We start from the raw sequence: 19716 nt of genomic DNA on the forward strand, positions 1-19716 counted from the left end.
TTTACACACAACCTTTTCGTGGATGATGTTCTACTGTTTGCTATGCTTTGTAGAGAATCTTGGCATATTATGCATGAGATATTAAAATCATTTCAAAGGGCCACATGCTTATACATCAACAAAGGGAAATCCTCCTTTCACTTCGGTAAGGTTAATATGGACGAGATGGAATATATATCTCAGTTTTATAACATTCAGGCAGTCTCCATCAAAGAGGGTATCAAATACTTGGGATACCATCTTAAGCCCACGGGTTACAACATTTCTGACTGGTCATGGATCATTAACAGATTTTACAAGAGAATATCAGGGTGGGAATTTAAATGTTTATCTTTAGCTGGCAGAATGATACTCTCACAGTCGGTTCTTGCACAGATTTCTGTTTATTGGGCACATCTATTTTACATTCCTTCAACTACCATTAAAAAATTAAACAGTTTAATGGCAACCTTTATCTGGGGAGGATGCAAGGATAAGAGGAAATACCATCTTACAAAACTGGAAAAAATCTCCCTCCCAAAAAAAATGGGGGGTTGGAGCTTAATGAATCTACGTCTCTTTGGCTTGGCACTATTATGCAAATCTTTATGGAGAGCGGTTTTTGGGAAAAGTTTATGGAGTCAAGCTATTAGAATGAAATATCTTGGGAATAAAGATGTCTATTATTGGTACAGGAACAGATTTATGTGGCCCTCTCAAGGATCGGCGATTTGGAGAAGTTTTCAAAAGGTCCTCCCTTTCTTCTACAAGAATATAATATGGAAATTACACACAGGAAACAACATACTTATCGGATTTGATGCTATCATGGGGGTAGAGATGGATCCCCCAATCGCTCCACAACTTCTCTCGATCCTTCACCAAAAAGGACTCTTCTACTGGGCACAAGTAATAAAAGAATGGAAGGAAGCTATTCCTCAATGGAAATCGAATAGAGAGCTGGCCCTAGAGGGAACAATGGTTGCCCAATGGAACAAGATTATATGGATTATGAAAAATGATGGGATTTACAAAACAAAGGACAGTGATAGCATTGTTTGGCAGGTAAAGAAAGGCCAATCCAATGTGTTAGTGAGAGATATATATCTCTCCAATGTGTTAGTGAGAGATATATATCTCACCTGCACAGCCCCCTCTTGTAAACATCGATCAGATTGACCTAACGATAGATATAAACGCCGGTTCAGCGGCGCAGCCCCCGGTTGTAAACTTCGATCAGGTTGACCAAGGTTTGGCGAGCATAAACTCACATTCGGATGAGGCATTCACTAATGAAATGTGCGAAAGCTCTAATGTTTCAGCTGAGGGTAATAATAATAAAGATTTAAAATCGGTTTTACCTGCGCATACCCCGGTTGTAAACATTGATCATGTTGAAGGTATTAATAAAGATTTAAGCTCGGTTTTACCTGCGCAGACCCCGGTTGTAAACAATGATCAGGTTGACCGAAATTCGGTGAGCATAAGCTCACATATGGAGGATGGAGCGCCCTTTCAACTCGTCAACACATCAGAATTCAAACCAAAGAGGAAAGTCGTAAATTTATCTTCCCAGAGTTTAGAGCCTGAAGTCATTAGTGTTCTCAGAAAAGGCCTTGGATTTGCTGTTGCCCCGAAAAACCTCCCTGTTGAGAAATTGATTTGTAATATTGAAGATGGGATTAGCAACCTTACCCTGGAAGATAAAGAAGCATTAAGACAAGAATGCTCCCTTATTATGAGGAAGGCCAGGGTTCCCAAGAGTAATTTGAGTAAAGCAGAGCAAAGAGCCTTCAAGTCCCTGCGCAACAATGAAAAAATTGTGGTTCTCAAGGCAGATAAAGGAGGAGCAGCAATGATTCTGGATAAAGAAGATTATATATGCAAAATGAACGATCACCTTAATTGTGGGAGTTATAAGAAGCTGAACAAGAACCCGATCCCCAAAATTATGAAAGAGGTCAAAAAGGCCATCTTGGAATCTAACCTTGATGATAAACTAAAGAAGAAATTAATTCCCTCCAGTGAATGCATACCTAGGATTTATGGGCTACCAAAGATCCATAAAGAAGGTGCCCCTCTCAGACCAATTGTCAATACAATTGGATCCCCAACATATGAGCTCGCTAAATATGTTGCAAGAATCCTCAAGCCCCTGGTCGGAAACACTGATTCTTTCATCAAGGACTCCCATGACTTTGTAAAGCTTATTAAGAATGAGAAGTTAGAGCGGGAGGACCTCCTGGTTAGCTTTGACGTTGTGTCCCTATTCACCAAGATTCCTCTTGAAGAAGCCATTCAAGTTATAAAAGAGGTCACTGATCCAGGGACTGCAAGATTGGCCGAAATTTGCCTGCGATCAACTGTTTTCACCTTCCAAGGAACATATTATGAACAAACAACTGGAGTGGCAATGGGATCCCCCCTTTCACCAATCGTGGCAAACCTATACATGGAACATTTTGAAAAGAAGGCCCTAGATTCGTACCCTTTGAAACCAGCGTGGTGGAAGCGTTTCGTTGATGATACTAATATAAAATGGACTCATGGTAAGGCTGAGCTTGACAAATTCTTTATTCACCTGAACTCCATCTCTTCAAATATAAAATTCACTATGGAGCTTGAAGAAAACAGGAGCATTCCTTTTTTAGACATCCTCATCATGAGAAGAGATGATGGCTCCATTGGGCACAAAGTTTTCAGAAAATCTACCCATACTGAGAACTACCTCCATGCTGACTCCCACCATCACCCAGCACAGAAGCTTGGTGTTCTAAACACTCTTGCTATCAGGGCATTTCGAATTTCCGACACTGATCATCTGGATGAAGAAAAGAAGCATTTAGTCTCAACCTTTAAAGGTTTAGGCTACAAAGAAATCGAGATTAAAAGAGCAATCCAGAAAGCCGAGAAAAGATTGTTATCTCATGAACCTAAGACCAGAGATCAACCTGAGGGTGGTAGGGTTTTTCTTCCTTACATTCATGGAGTCACAGATAAGATTTCGAAAGTCCTAAAAAAGAAAAACATAAGCACGCAATTCTCAGCCCCTGGGGCAATCAGGCAAAGTATGAGATCAGTTAAAGATAACATTGATAAACATCAACTTAAAGGGGTCTATAAAATCGATTGCTCGTGTGGGAAAAGCTACATTGGTGAAACTGGTCGTTCTCTGCAGACAAGACTCAAAGAACATGGGGCTGATATTAAAAATGAAAGATCTCGTTCCTCCGCCCTTGCAGAACACTCGTCAAAAACTAAGCACCATGTCCTCTTGGAAAGCGCCTCCATTATCGCCAAGGAAGAACAGCACCATAAGCGAAAGATCAGAGAAGCCCTGGAGATTATCAAACACCCGCACAATCTCAACAGAGACAATGGTATGGAGATCAGTGGAAGCTGGTTTCCCCTAATCAGAAAAATTAACCCAACAGTATAATAAGAATAATAACAATAATAATGTAATACAATAATAATAATAATAATAATAATAATAATTCTCCATTAAAAGTTTATAATATTAGTTAATTAGGTAGTTAATTGAATCTCCCTTATTAGTTTTCTAAAAAAAAAAAAAAAAAAACCTATTTTTAATATAGTAATTACAATATTAATAATCATTAAGATTTATTATTTCAAATATTTATTAGGATTTTATAATTAATAATAAATAGTATTAATTAGGATTATTAATTATGTTTTTATATTAATATGATTAATTAAAGATTACATTAGTTATTATATTAAATATTAATTATTATATTAATTAGCATATTAATAATTATTAATTTAATTAATATATCATTATTATTTGATTAATATTAGTTATTAGTTATTATATTAAATATTAATTATTATATTAATTAGCATATTAATAATTATTAATATATCTAATTATTATATTAATCATTATAATAAATTATTAGTTCATTTTTAATAATAATTTATAATAGTATGTATAATAATTATTAAAGTAAAAAAAAAAATAAAAAAAAAAAATAAATAAATAAATAAAAAATTAAAAAAATTAAATTAAAATTAAAATTAATAAAAAATTATTAAAATAAATATTAATTAAAGAGGCAGTCGACTTCTCAAGAAATTTAGAGCCGACCTTCCCCTCTTCTTTCCTCATCTCTATTTATACCTAATTAGCTGCTCTTCTTCTATCAAGCTTCAAGTTGCCCTGATGATGGATCCCGGTTGGGATTTGAAACGTTGGCAGAATAATTTTCTTACTGTGGAATCTCCGATGACTAAATCAAAGATATATATCTCTCCATGATTGAACAACGAAGAGAAACCTCCCAGAAACTTTTTCCATACTCTTTATGGAAGGCTGGCTGTCCTCTAAAAATAATATTGTTTTCGTGGTTAGTTTACCATAACAAAAATCTCACATGGGCAAATTTACAGAAAAGGAGCTGGCATGGACCAGCCATATGCATAATTTGCCTATCCGAAGCAGAAGATAACATGCACATATTTCTAAAATGTCCACTAACCCAGAGTTTATGGAAGCGAATGGCCTCTTTTTTTGGCTTTCCTGAAATTTCACATCCCTCCATAACAGATGCATATGAATGGTGGGGTTCACAGAAAATATTTTGGCATCCCATTCCACTTATTGTCATCTGGTTCATATGGAAGTGGAGAAACAACAGGATTTTTCAAAACAGCAAGGAGGAATTTGGGCATATATTTGATAAGATTATCCCCTTCTACTTTTCGATACTCCCAAACATTCCTCAATAGATGAAGCATCAAAATACAGTCTCAGATTCACAACAGCTTTTCTTCCCACGGGCACACTTTGATGGAGCAGCAAAAGAAGGCAAATGTGCATGTGGCATTTATATTGGTATATCAAATGAGCTTCAATACTTCATGTTTTGGAATGGTGGCAATGGAACCAATAACAAAGCTGAGGCCATGGCTCTACATGGTCTGCTTCTTTTCTGCATATTCATGGACATCGGCCCTATCAATATATATGGTGACTCCAAAATAATCATAGAACACGTGAAGGGAAATCAAACTATAAAAAATGACAACCTTTCTGGATGGCTGGGCAGGATTACTTCTCTATGGAAGCCTTCACTATTCCCTATCACACATATAAAGCGGGCGCAAAATGAGCAAGCAGATGAACTATCAAAGAAGGGTATGCAGTCTCCATATGGTAAGTGGCATCTGAGTATCTCTGCAACATCCTCTACATACATCATTCAGCCCTTCTCAATGCCGGGTATTTAAAGTGGACAAAAATCTGGTATGCTTCATGCTCCTATTTTCTGGATAAAAAGTCCTTTGGCCAGGTGTTACCATAATTTTGAAATTGTTGGAATATTTCCTAAAGATGATATGATCTCTATACAGACCACATACTTGAATATGATAAAAAAGATGTAAACACTGAAAATATTTTCTGATTAGGAGACTATCCCTGGGATATAATCTCGCTATTATATGTATATACAGATCTTTTTAGATTATAATATAATACTATACAGCTTTTTCTTCTGAAAAAAAAAAAAAAAACCACTTTAATTTTAATTAAAACTGAAATTCAAATTCAATTGTGAATGCTTTTTATAAATCTAAATCTAAATCTAAATCTATATATGTTAATTTTAATATTAGATATAAAAAAAATTATCTAACAATAAAATGCTCCTGTAAAACTTAATTAAATTGATATTTCTTTAACTTTGTTGGAGTCATGATTACCGTTACACCAAAACTCACAGGTGTTAGTAAACAGACAAATCGCTAGATTTAAGCACATGCCACAAAACACACGGATCCGTGTGGGATTATCCTTCTACACCACCATTAAGCGGGAGCGCAACAATCTCCTCCAAACGCGAGCTGGGTGTGTTTCGAACTCGAGACCTTTGGCTTTGATGCCACTTGTTGGAGTCACAATTGCCTTTACACCAAAACCCGCAAGTGTTAGTAAACAGACACATCGCTAGATTTAAACACATGCCACGAAACACACAGACAACGCTAGATTATCTTTCTACACAGCCATTAACAAAGAGCGCAACAAACTTTACCAACTTTACAATTAACTTATATTCTCAACGCCTCTAATACTAAATTCAATAAACAACTCAATATTGTTTATGAAGCATTCAATATTATTTATGGAGCATAGAGTAGTTTGTGACATACACTTAGGGTGAAAAGATTACTAATTTAAAATTCCATAAACACAAATCCAACTATAAATAAAATTGGTATACCTAAACAAAATGCAATCCTAAATAATTTTGACCATCTAAATATCCATAAATGGAACCGGATTAGTCCCAGCTATTTACATTCCTATTAACTTACCAAAAAACACAGAATTCAATACTTCCAATTTGATTTTGTCAACTGTATGATCTTTATGAAGAATTCTAGACGGATGCCACCGATACACTACCAAATTTTTATCTTGTTTTCATTTTAAAATATAATTCACTCCCTTTGTTGCTGGTTAACGAGGTGTATTTAAAATCTTTATGAAGAATTCTAGACGGATGCCACCGATACACTACCCCCTTTTTTTTTTTTTTCAAAAGGTGGAAAAACCTATCAAACTCAGTTTGTCAAACCAACAGTGAGGACAGCCATCTCTGGCTGCTATCCGCAAATGTCAGTTGACACATCACTGTTATCAAGGAAAACCACACCACCTGAAATAACCCGCTGGTGGTCCGTAAGGGAGCAGGCTTTCACTCCTGCCAGATGCCTCTGGGTCTTGGGCCGTTAATCTGTTTCCTTACGTCCGAGGAAGACGAGCTCTTAGCCAAGCAGAAGCAATTTTAGGGCATACTCCAGGCTTTCACTCAGGCCACCTGAAATAACCCGCTGGTGGTCCGTAAGGGAGTAGGCTTTCACTCCTGCCAGATGCCTCTGGGTCTTGGGCCGTTAACCTGTTTCCTTACGTCCGAGGAAGACGAGCTCTTAGCCAAGCAGAAGCAGTTTGTTGCTTGTTAACGAGGTGTATTTAAAATATATAAAAGGTTTATATCTAATTTTAAAATGTTAATCTTATAATTGAATTGATTAAAACTTAAATATTTTAAAATTTTAATATATTATTATTTTTTAAAAATTAAATTATAAAATTATACTTTTATATTATTAACTATTAATAAAATTATAATTATAAAATTTTATTAATAATTAATAAAATATAATATAATTTTATAATTGAAATTTTTAAAAATAATAATTTATTAAAATTATAACCTATGCAATGTTTAACTTATCGTTATTGCATTGAATACATGATTAATGGATCAGAAATATGGAAGGTGGTACGACCACACTTCCCCCTCGATTAAGTGGGTTGACTATTGAGATTTTATCCCATCGCCCCCCGTTATCATTATTATTCATCTCATCCAAGAGAAAGTCATTATCACTGGAAAAATTGGAAAAAATCTGATCTCGATCCTTGATAAGAAGAGGATGGTTATCTTGGAGAAGTGAGGAAAGGATAGAAGGGAGTAGTGGGAGGAGAGTGAAAGATTAGTTGTAGAGCAACTTAGATGATTTAGATGGTTAACCACTTGGTTTCCAGAATGTCAAACATGAAGGGGAATGATAACTAGAAGATGGGGGATAAGAGAAGAAAGACAAGTGAGAAAAATATCTAGAGGAGAGTTTCTCAACTAGCAAACCATTGATGAGGTTTTTCAAAGTTGAGATTACAAGATGAGAATCACCTTCTACATTGAGCTTATGGAACCCATGTGAGCATGCAACAAGAAGAACCCTTTCAAGAGCAAAAAACTCTACGATGTTGTTATTGTTGTTGGAGGCAACAAGTATATAAATAGGGTGACTAGATGAGCCTTGAAAGAGGCCTCAATAGCCAGAAGTGCTCGGGTTACCTTTGGATGCTCCATAGAAATTAAATATGAGAAAGTCTGAAGGTGGGGGGGACCAAATTGAGGGAGAAGAGAGGGAGGGAGGGAAGAGGCAAGGAAGGTGGACGAAGTGAGAGGTTTTCCAAGATAGTATATGCAATAGGGACAACTTATCAGGACCAAGGGGTTATGAGCATCGTTCCCCTGATTTAGTGAAATACTTTGTAGTAGTTGTCTTCAACATTAACTGACTATCCACATAAAATTATGCCATTTCTTTCTTTCCATAGGGACCAAAGAACAAAACTTGGTGTGAGGATCCAGGCTGAATTGGATAAATCCAACATTCTCCAAGCCAAAACGGTGTCAATTAGGTTTGCATTATGCCTATTTGATTGACCAAAGAGAAGGGAAATTTAGGTCCACAATTGTTCCGCATAAGGACATGCATTAAAATTATGCCCAATCGTTTCCTTATTGTTTTTGCAAACATAACAAAAGGAGGGACTAGAAAATCTTGTTTTAATAATTCTATCCCAAATTAGGGGCATGTGCCTAACTAATATCCATAGAAAATGAGCGACTTTGGGCCATGAATTTAGAGTTTAAATACAAAACTAGATTAGATCCTATTATATTTGGTTATGTTCAACTATTAATGATAAGCTTCCTTGAAAGTGAACAAACCAACTAGTTTATATCACTAGCGAGGCTTATCATATCCTTCCATAACTGGGATTTTCCTTTGGTGTAATCTTTCTTCTAGAAGAGCCTAGTCCCGACAAGGGTTCTGTAACAGCCTTGGTAAAAATTCATGTAAAAAAAATATAAGACGAAGGTCATGGGACATGTATTCCACGCTGAATGTTGGGGAAAATATCATAGTGGGTGTTCATTTCAGTTATTATGGATAAAGGAAATTGGCAAAGGCAATGACAAAGGCTTTGGAAAGGCATGAGTCATTAATTGACATTTTATTTGGAAATTAGGAGAAAAGGAAGGTGAAAGGTCACAGGTTTCATGTGAGGAGGAAAATGAAGGAAAATAATGGAAAAATTAAGAAAATAGAGGCCTCATTGATAAAAAGGCTTCTGAGGATCAGTTGATAGACTTTTGCTAGTTTAGTTTTGAAGCTCTTTCTTTATTCTCTCTCTCACACATTGTTGGACACTTAGAGTTTTCTTGGAGCATTCTAGCATTGGATCACGGAAAGAAAAGGAAGGATTAAGAAGGCAAGATAAATCAAAGATCAGGAAAGGAAGAGCAAGATCAAGTGGCTACATCGAGATTATTTTCAGGTATCAAGTTGCATGTATGATTTCTTTGCTAGTTTTTTCATGCATGGTTTTGCATGTGTGTTCTTGGTTCTCTTGGTGTCATGGGCATGTCTTTTTCTAGGTGTGATAGTATTCTTCAGCCTTGCCTTGCCATTTCCAGATAGCCATGGTGTGATGGGTTTCTCATCTTTTTGATTGGGCTGGATTGCCGAATGGATTCGAAACTAAGTGAGATGGTCTCTGAAAGAAAGAACACATGGCCTAGTGATCCCTGAATCGGATTGTAGATTGCAGTAAAGCCTTGGCCTAGTAACCCCTGAACCGGACTATGGATTGCGATAAAGTTGTATTTTGTGTTACCTCGGTGGGCCTAGGAATCCTCGACCGATTTATGGAGGGATATACGGTAAAGCCTAGAGGTGGGTGCCCTCAATCAGGTCTAGAAATCCTTGGCTGGTGAATGGCAGGATATACGGTAAATCCTGGAGGGTGGAGTATTGATTAGGTCGAGGGATCCTCAATCATTGTATGGTGGGATGTACGATAAATCTTAGAGACTAGGAGACAAGAAAATTCCTCACAGTGTAGGTGGAGAAATTATGTGGCATCCATGCTTGTTTAGGGTCTAGTGATCCAGTGGGGATCACGGTAAAGCCTGGTTCTATTAATGAGGGTGAGGTGTTGTAGCCTCGAGAAGCCCTGGTTGATTTTGGTTATGAGTCCCACATTTATGTGTGGAATATTGCATGGGGGTGATTAGCTGAAAGAAAATTTTGGTTCAGAGAATCTACGATAAGGTGGTTCTTGGAAGTCCCATACCTGGTTGGCTTATGCATTCGTTAATAAAATTTCCTTCTCCTTGGTATTTAATCTATAAATATATTAGTTTATATGTGGATTTTATGGTTGTTGTATCCTTATTATTTTTGTTTTTTATATGATGTTTATGAGTATGTTTTATGATCGTGATGATGTATGGCTCTCATCATGTTTGATTTGTAAATTAAATAACAATGAATATAAGACCTCATAGATGATAATGCAGCTAATGTGATAAGGCATCAATGCTTCTTAGTGACTCTCAGATAAGTATGACACCCCTATGCTCAGATCTGTTGTTATGACTATAGAATACATATTTGTGACATGTTTGACGAAATGCCTGTCATGGCTAGTAAGGGTCAAATCAATTATTCGTTCAAGTATTTGCATTAATATCATTGTTTCGATGTTACTTTTAATTTATGGAAGTTTCATGAAGTTATGGGAAGTGGCCTGAGTCATGGCCCTGAAAAAGTGGCTCAGAATATAGGGTCGTTGGTACAGAACTAGTTGAAAAAGTCCCCAATCACCGGCATGCCCTTTTTGTGGGAGCATTGGAGGGTCCCAGTCACATGCATGCCCATGTCATGGGAGTGACTGAGGCTCTAGGTTAGTAAAATGTCAAGTTACCTCAGGGGTTGGTCACCTAGAAGGGTTGGTTGGCTCCTGAAGGTTCTATAACATGTGTAGAAGGTCAGATTGGTTGTGTTTTGTCGATTCCACTTCCTTAACTGTACATGGGGAGTTGAATCAGATCATAGTAGCCTCTCGTCACATGTTTACCCCAGTGGATCAGTTAACTTGGGTAAATGTGGGAGGAGGGTGTTACAGAGTGGTATCAGAGTGAGTTCTATTTTCTTTGGGGAATGTCTAGTGTATGTTCTCTTTGGGTGTTATCTGATACCACATAGTGGTATTAGAGCATGGTTCACCCCTTGGACTGGATGGGTGATTTTTTGGTCATGCATTCATGTCGGTTGCATATGTTTTCTCTGTGCTTTTGGTTTATGTACTTGTTGTGTACGCATGGTGGTGGCCACGGTTACAGTTGTGTTGCCATGTCCGAGTTGATAATGTTGTTGTTGAGATATGTTGTCATGAATGCATGTTGGTTGTATATGCATTTGTTATGCATGTTAGTGTCTATGTGTTGTTATGCATGCATTTTCATGGTTATGCTTGTCATGCATGAGATCATTGTATGTAGTTTATGTCATCCCGATGTTGTTAATAATATATGATGCTGATATGTTGGCTAAGATAGAGCAGGAAATGCAGACTATTAGAGTGGGGTTGCAACACTAGACTTTGGGGTAAGAGCAGATCATCATATAAGTATTCTATGTTTGGCATGCATGTGTGTTAGTTAATGTATTGTTATATGCATTAGGTTTATGTACATTCCTGTCGTTCTATTGTTGTTATGGTTACATGTATGATAGATGTTAGTTAATCAGTGTGATCATATGTATATGCATCGATTAGTCATAAAGGATAGTAACTTGTTGTTATATGCATTGTAATCATATGCATGATGGTTATGGTCATTGCAACTAAGATCCTGATGTTATATGTATCATGCTAATTTGGATGGGCCTATGCAGATGGTTAGGGTTATGACATTTAGGTATGAGTCGACCTATTTGTGATAGTGTGTTGTACTAATCTAGATTGGTTGTGCATATGTGATTGTTATGCACAAATGACAATGGTTTATGAGTTTATGATGTGACATGTTAGTTATTTACTAACATGGATATCATTACCTTATTTATGTTTGAGTTGATATGTTGTGAACTTATATCGTGCTAATTTAGATTGATTGTGTAGACAAGATAACCTCCCCTGAGATACATGAAGGTATGAGTTTTCTTATGTTGTCTACTTGGTGCTTGAATGCTTAATTATGTCATATATTTGATGGTTGACTGTGTGATTATGTCATCTAGTTGATTTATTTAACATGATATGTTTGCAAGTTGTTTGAATGTTTGATTAATTGAATGATATGAGTATGTGTTTGAAAAATTGCACGAATGAATGGTATTGTTTTAAGATGGTTGTACTAACACATTATGTGTTGAGATCGCTAATATGTACTTGAATGTAAATGTGTGCTAGTTGTAGTATTATGATTTTGACTGTTAGTTGATTATGACATGGTTGATAGTCTTGGAAAAGGTTGATTTCAATTAATAGACATAATGTTTTGATCCTTGGAACTTGTGGCTGACATGTGTAAACATTTGCAGGGCAACATGCTTGGTATTAGCATGACAAGGTAATAGTTGATTTTTTTATATAACTATCCATTGGTTGATGTGACAGTACATAGTAAGACTTGCAGCAAGTTAAAGGTAAAAGAAAGGAATTGGGTGAGAATTCCTTTGGCTATGTTTGGAAACCGCAATTCCAAACAAATGAATACTTCGAATGCAAGAAGTCTTCTTAACCTAGAATTTGTTTGATATTATGTGGATATATGTTATATTCCTAAACATGTATTTGAAAGATATATTATGCTAGTTTTCAGCTATGGTTGGATTCGTCAAGGGAATGGAGTCCCTTGAGAGATGATATATGTACGATATTAGTTGCAGGTCAGCTTGTTGGGTACAACAAGGTAAGGTAACCAATGTATTTTTATATTTATTTATACATTGACAGATATGTGTTTATGTCAGCATGATGCATGATTGCATGGAAAATAGACTGTCATGAAATCTTGAAGAAGGCTCGGGTTGAATTTCCCTTGGAGGCATTGGGAACCCATGGGGTTGAGTCATGGTGTTTTTTGGGAGTTTTCTACCTTCGGTATTTTGTGATTTGTTTGAGCTTGATTTATGGGTTTTGCTTGTGTTTGGTGTAAGGCCTTGCCACTTTGTTTGTGGTGTCATGTTGCTATTGGTGTTTCATGGTTTTCTTCTTGTTGTTTCTTGTTCTTTTCTTTTATGTTTTGAGGGTCTTGGGATTTGGTTGGGAAGGAGGATGGTTATTGGAGCTCAAGGAGAGCTAAATGAAACTCAACAGGTAATATGAGGCTCAGATGAAGCTCGGTGCATGAGTAAGGGTAGTTGAAGGTAAGAATATGAAGTGGATTAGATTGGATGGGTCCACTGGGATAAATGGATGATGGCATAATAGTCATGAGAAAGGTAGTAGGAAAGGTAAAGTAAATGGACTTGAGGCATCATATGCCTTAGCTATGTTGGGAACTATTGTTCTCGATGTTTTGTATGTTGTGCACGTATAAAGGGAGTTTTCTTAACCTATACCTTATGTTAGCTAGAAATTATGTTGTGATTATGATTATGATGATGTCTATAGATGTATATATGTAGGTACGTAATTTGTTGTCTGACAAGGTCGTTAGAGATCATGATTGTTTTATATGTATATATGTATGTATGTATGTCATTTTTTGACAGGGTCATTAGGAATCATTCTTGTGGAGGAGTGATTGCTCATGTAGGTGAATGACATGAAGAGGTTCCTGGTTTATGAGGAATCAAGTGGAAAGAGTAGCCTCAACAAATTTGTGAAATCAGTAACATATAGATATGAGTTGATATTATGTGTTTATACTATGCCTATGTTTATGTTATGGATAGGTAATGCTGAAAGATACATCAACGGAATCAAAACAACATAATCTGCAGCATGCTAGGATAAGCATGGATGGCAGAGAGACACTAGAAGAAAGGTTGCTTGGTAGAGTTAGTGTGTGGTCCTTGCATGTGTAGTACTATTGTTGTATATGTTACACCTGTAATGTTGTGTGCATGAGGTGTTGTGTATATATGGTGTTGCATACATGCTGGATATGTGGTGTTGTGTACATATGGTGCTATGTACATGTTGTATATGCAATGCTATGTGCATATGGTATTGTGTTCATGTTGTACATGTGGTGCTATGTACCTATGGTGTTGTGTGCAAGTGGTGTTGAGTACATGTTGTACATGTGGTGTTGTGTAGATGCCATGCATGTGGTGTCATGTACATGTCATGCACATGGTGTTGTGTACAGGTGGTGCGGTGTAGATGTGGCATTGTGCACATGTTGTGCAGGTGGTTTTGTGTACATGTGATGTTGTGTACACGTTGTGCAGGTGGTGTTGTGTACATGTGGTACTATGTACATGTTGTACATGTGGTTTTCTGTGCATGTCGTACATGCTATGTTGTGTGGTACTATGTATGTGAATTATATAGTCGTGGCATCGTGGCATGTGTATTCATTGTGTTGTACTATGTGTATTGTGTTTTACACCGGATGTAGGAGTATGTATTGTGTTGTGCTGTACACCGGGTGTAGTTGTACATGTCGTGATGTATATCAGGTGTAAATGTATGCATTGTGTGGTGTCGTATGTTGTGTGTGGATGTATGTGTTGTGATGTACATTATGTATGTGTATGTGATTGAAGAAAAGAAAAAGGCATTGGGTTTTTCTTAGGTGTGGCAACTGATCCATTATGAGTATGGAAAGGATAAAGGCAGAAGCTAAGGATCAATTAAAGGATAAGTATCAATATTTTATTTCAGTTTTATTATGCATGTGATCTATGATCCTGATTTATGATTGTTACATCTAACATATGATTTTGGTTTATGATTGATCTGGATTTAACCAGGAACGCAACAAATTACAGAGATAACCATAAATACAGAGGTACAAGAGAAATAATCCTTCATTTCATTAATGTAAAATATTGAAATATGCTTACAAATAGAAATGGAAATAGAATTGCTCGGGCAATGGTAGCTTATCTGAGGAGAGATTTGGCGGCTACATGCCTCTGAACTATCTTACAATGAGGCTCGAAGGCTTATTTATTCTTGAGAAACATTGGAAAACCCTAAATATCCAAAACCCTAACCCTAGGAGATGAAGTGCCAAACTATGGGCCCTTTTTTGGGTAAATTGGTACATCAACTTCCCGGGGTCGTAACTTTGGCATACAATCTCTGTTTGACACGCACATTACCTCGTTAGAAAGATCTATCCGAGGAATACAACTTTACGGAGGATAACATCGGTCCATGGTCTCATGTTTCTCACAGTTTTCCCAAAAAACGTCGTTTAGGGCCTTAAAACAGCTCTAGAAGTTCAGTTCCCGAAAAATTGCCAAAAATAGTAAATTGTGCTACAAATAAGGAAACTGAAAAACTGAAAGAAGCAATGGTGGGGGTCCAAGTGGAATTGACGGGTGGCCACCAATATCCACCTAGATAATTCCTCCCCCCTTAGGAAGCAATGGTCCCCATTGCATTGAGTTCCTCCATGAGATGAGGAAACTTCCGCTGAACTTGGTCCCTGGTGAGCCACTTGCCTTGGTGAAGGAGTTGGCCTGCTTTGACAATTTGATACAGTTGGAGCTTCTGCTGGCGAGTGTGCTTGATTTGCATGTCCATGATCCAATCAGTTGCAATTTGTTCCATGCAATCTGGATTTAACTCTGTTGGTGTGAGCTGTTCTGCAATGTCGCATGTGTCTAGTAATGGTGGAAAGTATGGCCGAAGGTGGTCCACATTGAACTCTGGGTGTAGGCCAAGGAATGGGGGAATGCTGAGCTCAAATGCATTGTCTCCCATAGCCTTGGTAATGGTGTAAGGACCATATCAGAGTGGTCTAAGTTCCTGATAGGCTCTGGTAAGGCGTTCCTTTTGCAAATACAACCAAACTTTGTTGCCCACCTAAAACTTGTGTGGCACCTGATGTTGATCATATTGCTGCTGTACTTGGCATTTGATTTCTCCAGAATGTCATGGACTTGCTGGTGGATATGTTGGATGTGCTCAATGAAGTTCTTTTCCTTATCTGTTTCGAACTGGACATGAGCCGAATTTGCCTGAGTAGCTGCAAATGGCATGGCCACATCAATGGGACATAGTGGATGGAATCCCAAGCCCACCTAAAAAGGGTTGTGACCAGTCAAGCTGTGGAGACCCTAATTATAGTTGTGCTGAACATAGGGGAGGCTCTCATCCGATGTGCGTGGATTCTTTGAGTTGTACATGCGTAGAATGTGTACGATCATCCTGTTGACAACCTCTGTCTGGCCATCAGTTTGAGGATGGAAGGTTGTGGACTTAGTGAGTTTGGTGTCCAGCATCGACCAGAGACTGGACCAAAATGTACTGAGGAACCTGCTGTCCCGATCTGAGATGATAGATTGTGGGATCCCAAAGTGTACCCACACTCGTTCAAAGAAGAGTTTAGCAGTGGCTTCTGCTGTGATATTCTTCTTTCAGGCTGCCATAATGGCCATCTTCGAGAACCTGTCGACGACCACAAAAACATAGTCATTTCCATGCTTAGTAGAAGGAAGGCCCGACATGTAATCCATGGAGATGGATTCCCAAGGTCAACTAGGGGTAGGCAGCAGGGTATAGAGGCCTTGCTTCTTGATGGTCGGTTTGGCAATGGCATAGGCAGTGCATGATCTGATGTACTTCCCGACATCCTGTCGAAGATTCGGCCAATAGAAATACTTCTGCAGTACTGCCGTCATTTTCTCAACCTCGAAATTCCCAGCAACGCAACTGTAGTGTGCTTCCCAAATCATCTTGGCACGCTCGCTTGAAGGAACACAAAGGTGACCCGGGTAGCATAACAGGGCATCCTGGAGGTGAAAATCTGGAATATGTTGACCCTCCAAGAGTGTCTGGTATGTGTGGCCAAATTTTGGGTCCCCTTTGTAGAGAAGTGGCGAATTACAAGTCTTGTGCTTATAAGAGTTGAGCACGGTGGTTAACGCCATGATCAGTGGTCGATTGAGGCAATCTGCAACATTATTGGTGTTGCCCTTCTTATACTTGATATTCAAATGGAATTGTTGCAGGTATGTGGACCATTTCTGATGGCGATCATTCTGCAACTTCCCTTGTGTCTGTATGAACTGCAGGGGCTGGTGGTCTTTGTGGATGATCGTTTCTGTCCCCAAAATGTAATGCTTCCATTGTCGGTAGGCCTGCACAATGGAATACATCTCTTTGTCATAAGTGGGATACTTTCGAACTGTGTCTGAAAGTGTCTCACTGTGATATGCCACTGGATGCCTGTGTTGAGTAAGGACTGCCCCAATAGCATAATCAGAGGCATCTGTCTCGATCTCAAATGGTTGTTGCAAGTCTGGTAATGCGAGCACTAGTGTTGACCAGAGGCGATGTTTCAACTCTGTGAATGTCTTCTTTTGAGATTCAGGCCAAAAGAATTTTTCTTTCGCTCCTGCCTTGGTGAATTGACTCAAGGGCCAAGTGATATGAGAAAATCCCAACCCAAACTTGCGATCGAAGTTGACAAGACCCAGAAAGTTGCAGAGCTCTGTCAGAATGGTTGGAGATGGGCAATACCGAATGACTTGGATCTTGGCTGGATCCACATGCACTCTGTTATCACTCTGATTTTCCTAGAATTTGTTGGGAAGAGGAAAGGGGTCCGAGGTAACCACAAACCAACTTTTAAGTATAGATTCTAGCCAATCTGTACTCAGAGAGGGCTCTCTTTTTATGATTTATCTTGGTTTTGAAAGATATTAGGCTAGTTGTGAAGTTTAGGGTTTTGTTTGAGTTTGGGTGGTGAGATTCAATAGCAAAGGGGTAAGACTGAGTAGCTTAGTCCATTGGGCTGATGGAGTCAAAGAAAATGGCTTAACTGGACTTGGTTTCTTCACAAATGATGGTTTAACAGAGCAAGGTAGTCAAACAGGGAGCAATTAGAGACTGAAAGATGGGATGGGTTTAAAGGGTTAAAGGGCAACTAAGAATCCTTTAACATACTTTAAAAGAGCAGAACATGACTAACCACCAATAAAGAGCAATTAAGAATTTTTTTTAAATGATTAAACTGAACAAACTAGGAAACAGGAGCAATCAAGAATTTGTTGTTTATACTAGTCCAGAAGAAAACATTGAGAATAATAACGATTGAAAACAAAGTGCAATTAAGCAAATTCTGAGTTATTCTTTTTCGTTTATCATTCAGACGTGAAACATAGATGATATTTTAAACAAGGAAAACTTTAAAACACAAGGTATAGATGAACTTATTGATCCGGTGTTTGATTCAAGAATTCTGAGAAAAATCCTTAGCTCCAATTCTTCATCCAGCAAGCCACAAAGTTGGTCCAAACAACACTTTATTCCAAAATAGTCAATGTTACAACAATGTCTAAGAATCCACCCTCAATACTCCAATTGAGGGGGTATTTATACAAAAAATCTTTACAAAAATATCTCATAACAGAGTGAGATATATTCTAGTGATGACTAATTACTTTTACAGAAAAATAGAGACACTTAGTCTCGAAGATAGGAAAAAGATGAACTGATGTTGTGCTGTTCCTTTTCAAGTTGAATGTGCTGGAGGCAGGCCCTTTTATTTGGCTTGCTACTATCCTCTTTAGTAACTCTGTGCTGGCTGCCTTGTTTTGACCAATACTTTTCACCTGTTCTGATACACTTCGACCTGTTTGACCCCTTTTCATCTTTATTCATCTTGCTATGGTAAAAGCCCAAAATTTACATTTTTCCAAAGGAAAATTTACAAAATTCTCAATATATCTTCCCACCATTTTTGCTCTGGTAATCTGTGTTTCTGAAGTTTCCTCAAAGTCTCATCAGTTTCTGTATATCTGAAAAAATTAGGCTGGAGTTGAAACAAGTGCTTTACCTCATGCTCAATATAGAATAAGTTCTCCAAGCTGTCATAGAGAACTCGGCCTGTGGGAAGTGCTTTTGTTCCTGATGCACTTGTTGATGAACTAGCTTGATCTCTAGCATACTTATTCAATCTATCTACATAATCAATGTGTTTCATTAACCTGTCATTGACCAAAGGACTTGGTAGCCCTTTATTCTGCAAAACTATGAACTTCTCCATAAAAGAATTGATTTCCACCTGCATATCTTGACATCTTCTTTCTAGATTTTGCATCAAAGTTATTTTAGTTAGCACCCTTTTGATTTCCAGAATAGTGTCTGTCATGTCTGGGATGCCAAGTGCTTCCAGTTGTTCCCTATTTTTGGTATTCAAAAAATGTATAAGCCTGTTGGCTTGTTCAGGCATTTGTCCTAACTCTGCTCTTGTCTGTTGAATTTCTCCATGTGCTGCTTTCACTAAATCAATCTGTTCATAAATCACTTGGATAGATGCCCATACATCATTTATAGATTGAATGATGTTGGCCCAAAGGATTTTCTTGATCTCTGTTAGAGGCTTGTCAAAAGTGAGCTCTTGTTCTAATGTTTTAACTTTCCTTTCTAAGGCTTTAATCTCCCTGGTTTTTTCTGCAACATTTATTTTTGAGGCATCATACTTCTTTTCTATATTAGCCAATTGTTCTTTTGCTTGTTTTAACTCTGAAATTTGTAGTTTCATTTCTTCCATGGCCTTTATCAATTCTTCTGTGCTTAAATTAGCACTGCCGCCTGCTATTGTTCCTACTGTTGATGTACCTGTGATTACCTCTACTGTGGTTGCTGGGACATTTGGAGCTAATGTTGTTCCAAGTGTAGAAGGGACTACTGTTGAGACTATGGGAATTACTTCAGGAGGCTGAGAGGTCGACTCTCCATACATTTCCTTCAATGCTTTTTCTAATGCCTGCTCTGTGTCATTCAATATTTCATTAAATTTCAGGAGCAAGTCCATCATATCTTCTTCTGATTTCTGTTGTATAACATCTGTTGTCTGAGGATGCCTTGAAGGAGGTAGCTTCAGATGTTTCCTCAGGGCAGCAATGTCCTCTTCTTTTTTCTTG

The 19716-nt window shown here is 37.7% G+C and overlaps 1 protein-coding gene across 1 annotated transcript; it reads left to right on the forward strand.

The window, feature by feature from the left end:
- Nucleotides 1-957: 957 nt before the first annotated feature.
- On the forward strand, nt 958-19515 carry LOC149198226 (uncharacterized). Its single transcript, XM_089408960.1, has 4 exons — nt 958-1044; nt 1130-1804; nt 1904-3228; nt 19329-19515. The coding sequence occupies exons 1-4, from the start codon at nt 958-960 to the stop codon at nt 19513-19515; spliced, it is 2274 nt and encodes a 757-aa protein (XP_089265086.1).
- Nucleotides 19516-19716: the final 201 nt, after the last annotated feature.

The sequence above is a fragment of the Pinus tabuliformis genome, chromosome 2_2 (assembly GCF_031772625.1).
Source record: "Pinus tabuliformis cultivar Carrire ecotype Pingquan chromosome 2_2, CPIR1, whole genome shotgun sequence".
Lineage (NCBI taxonomy): Eukaryota > Viridiplantae > Streptophyta > Pinopsida > Pinales > Pinaceae > Pinus > Pinus tabuliformis.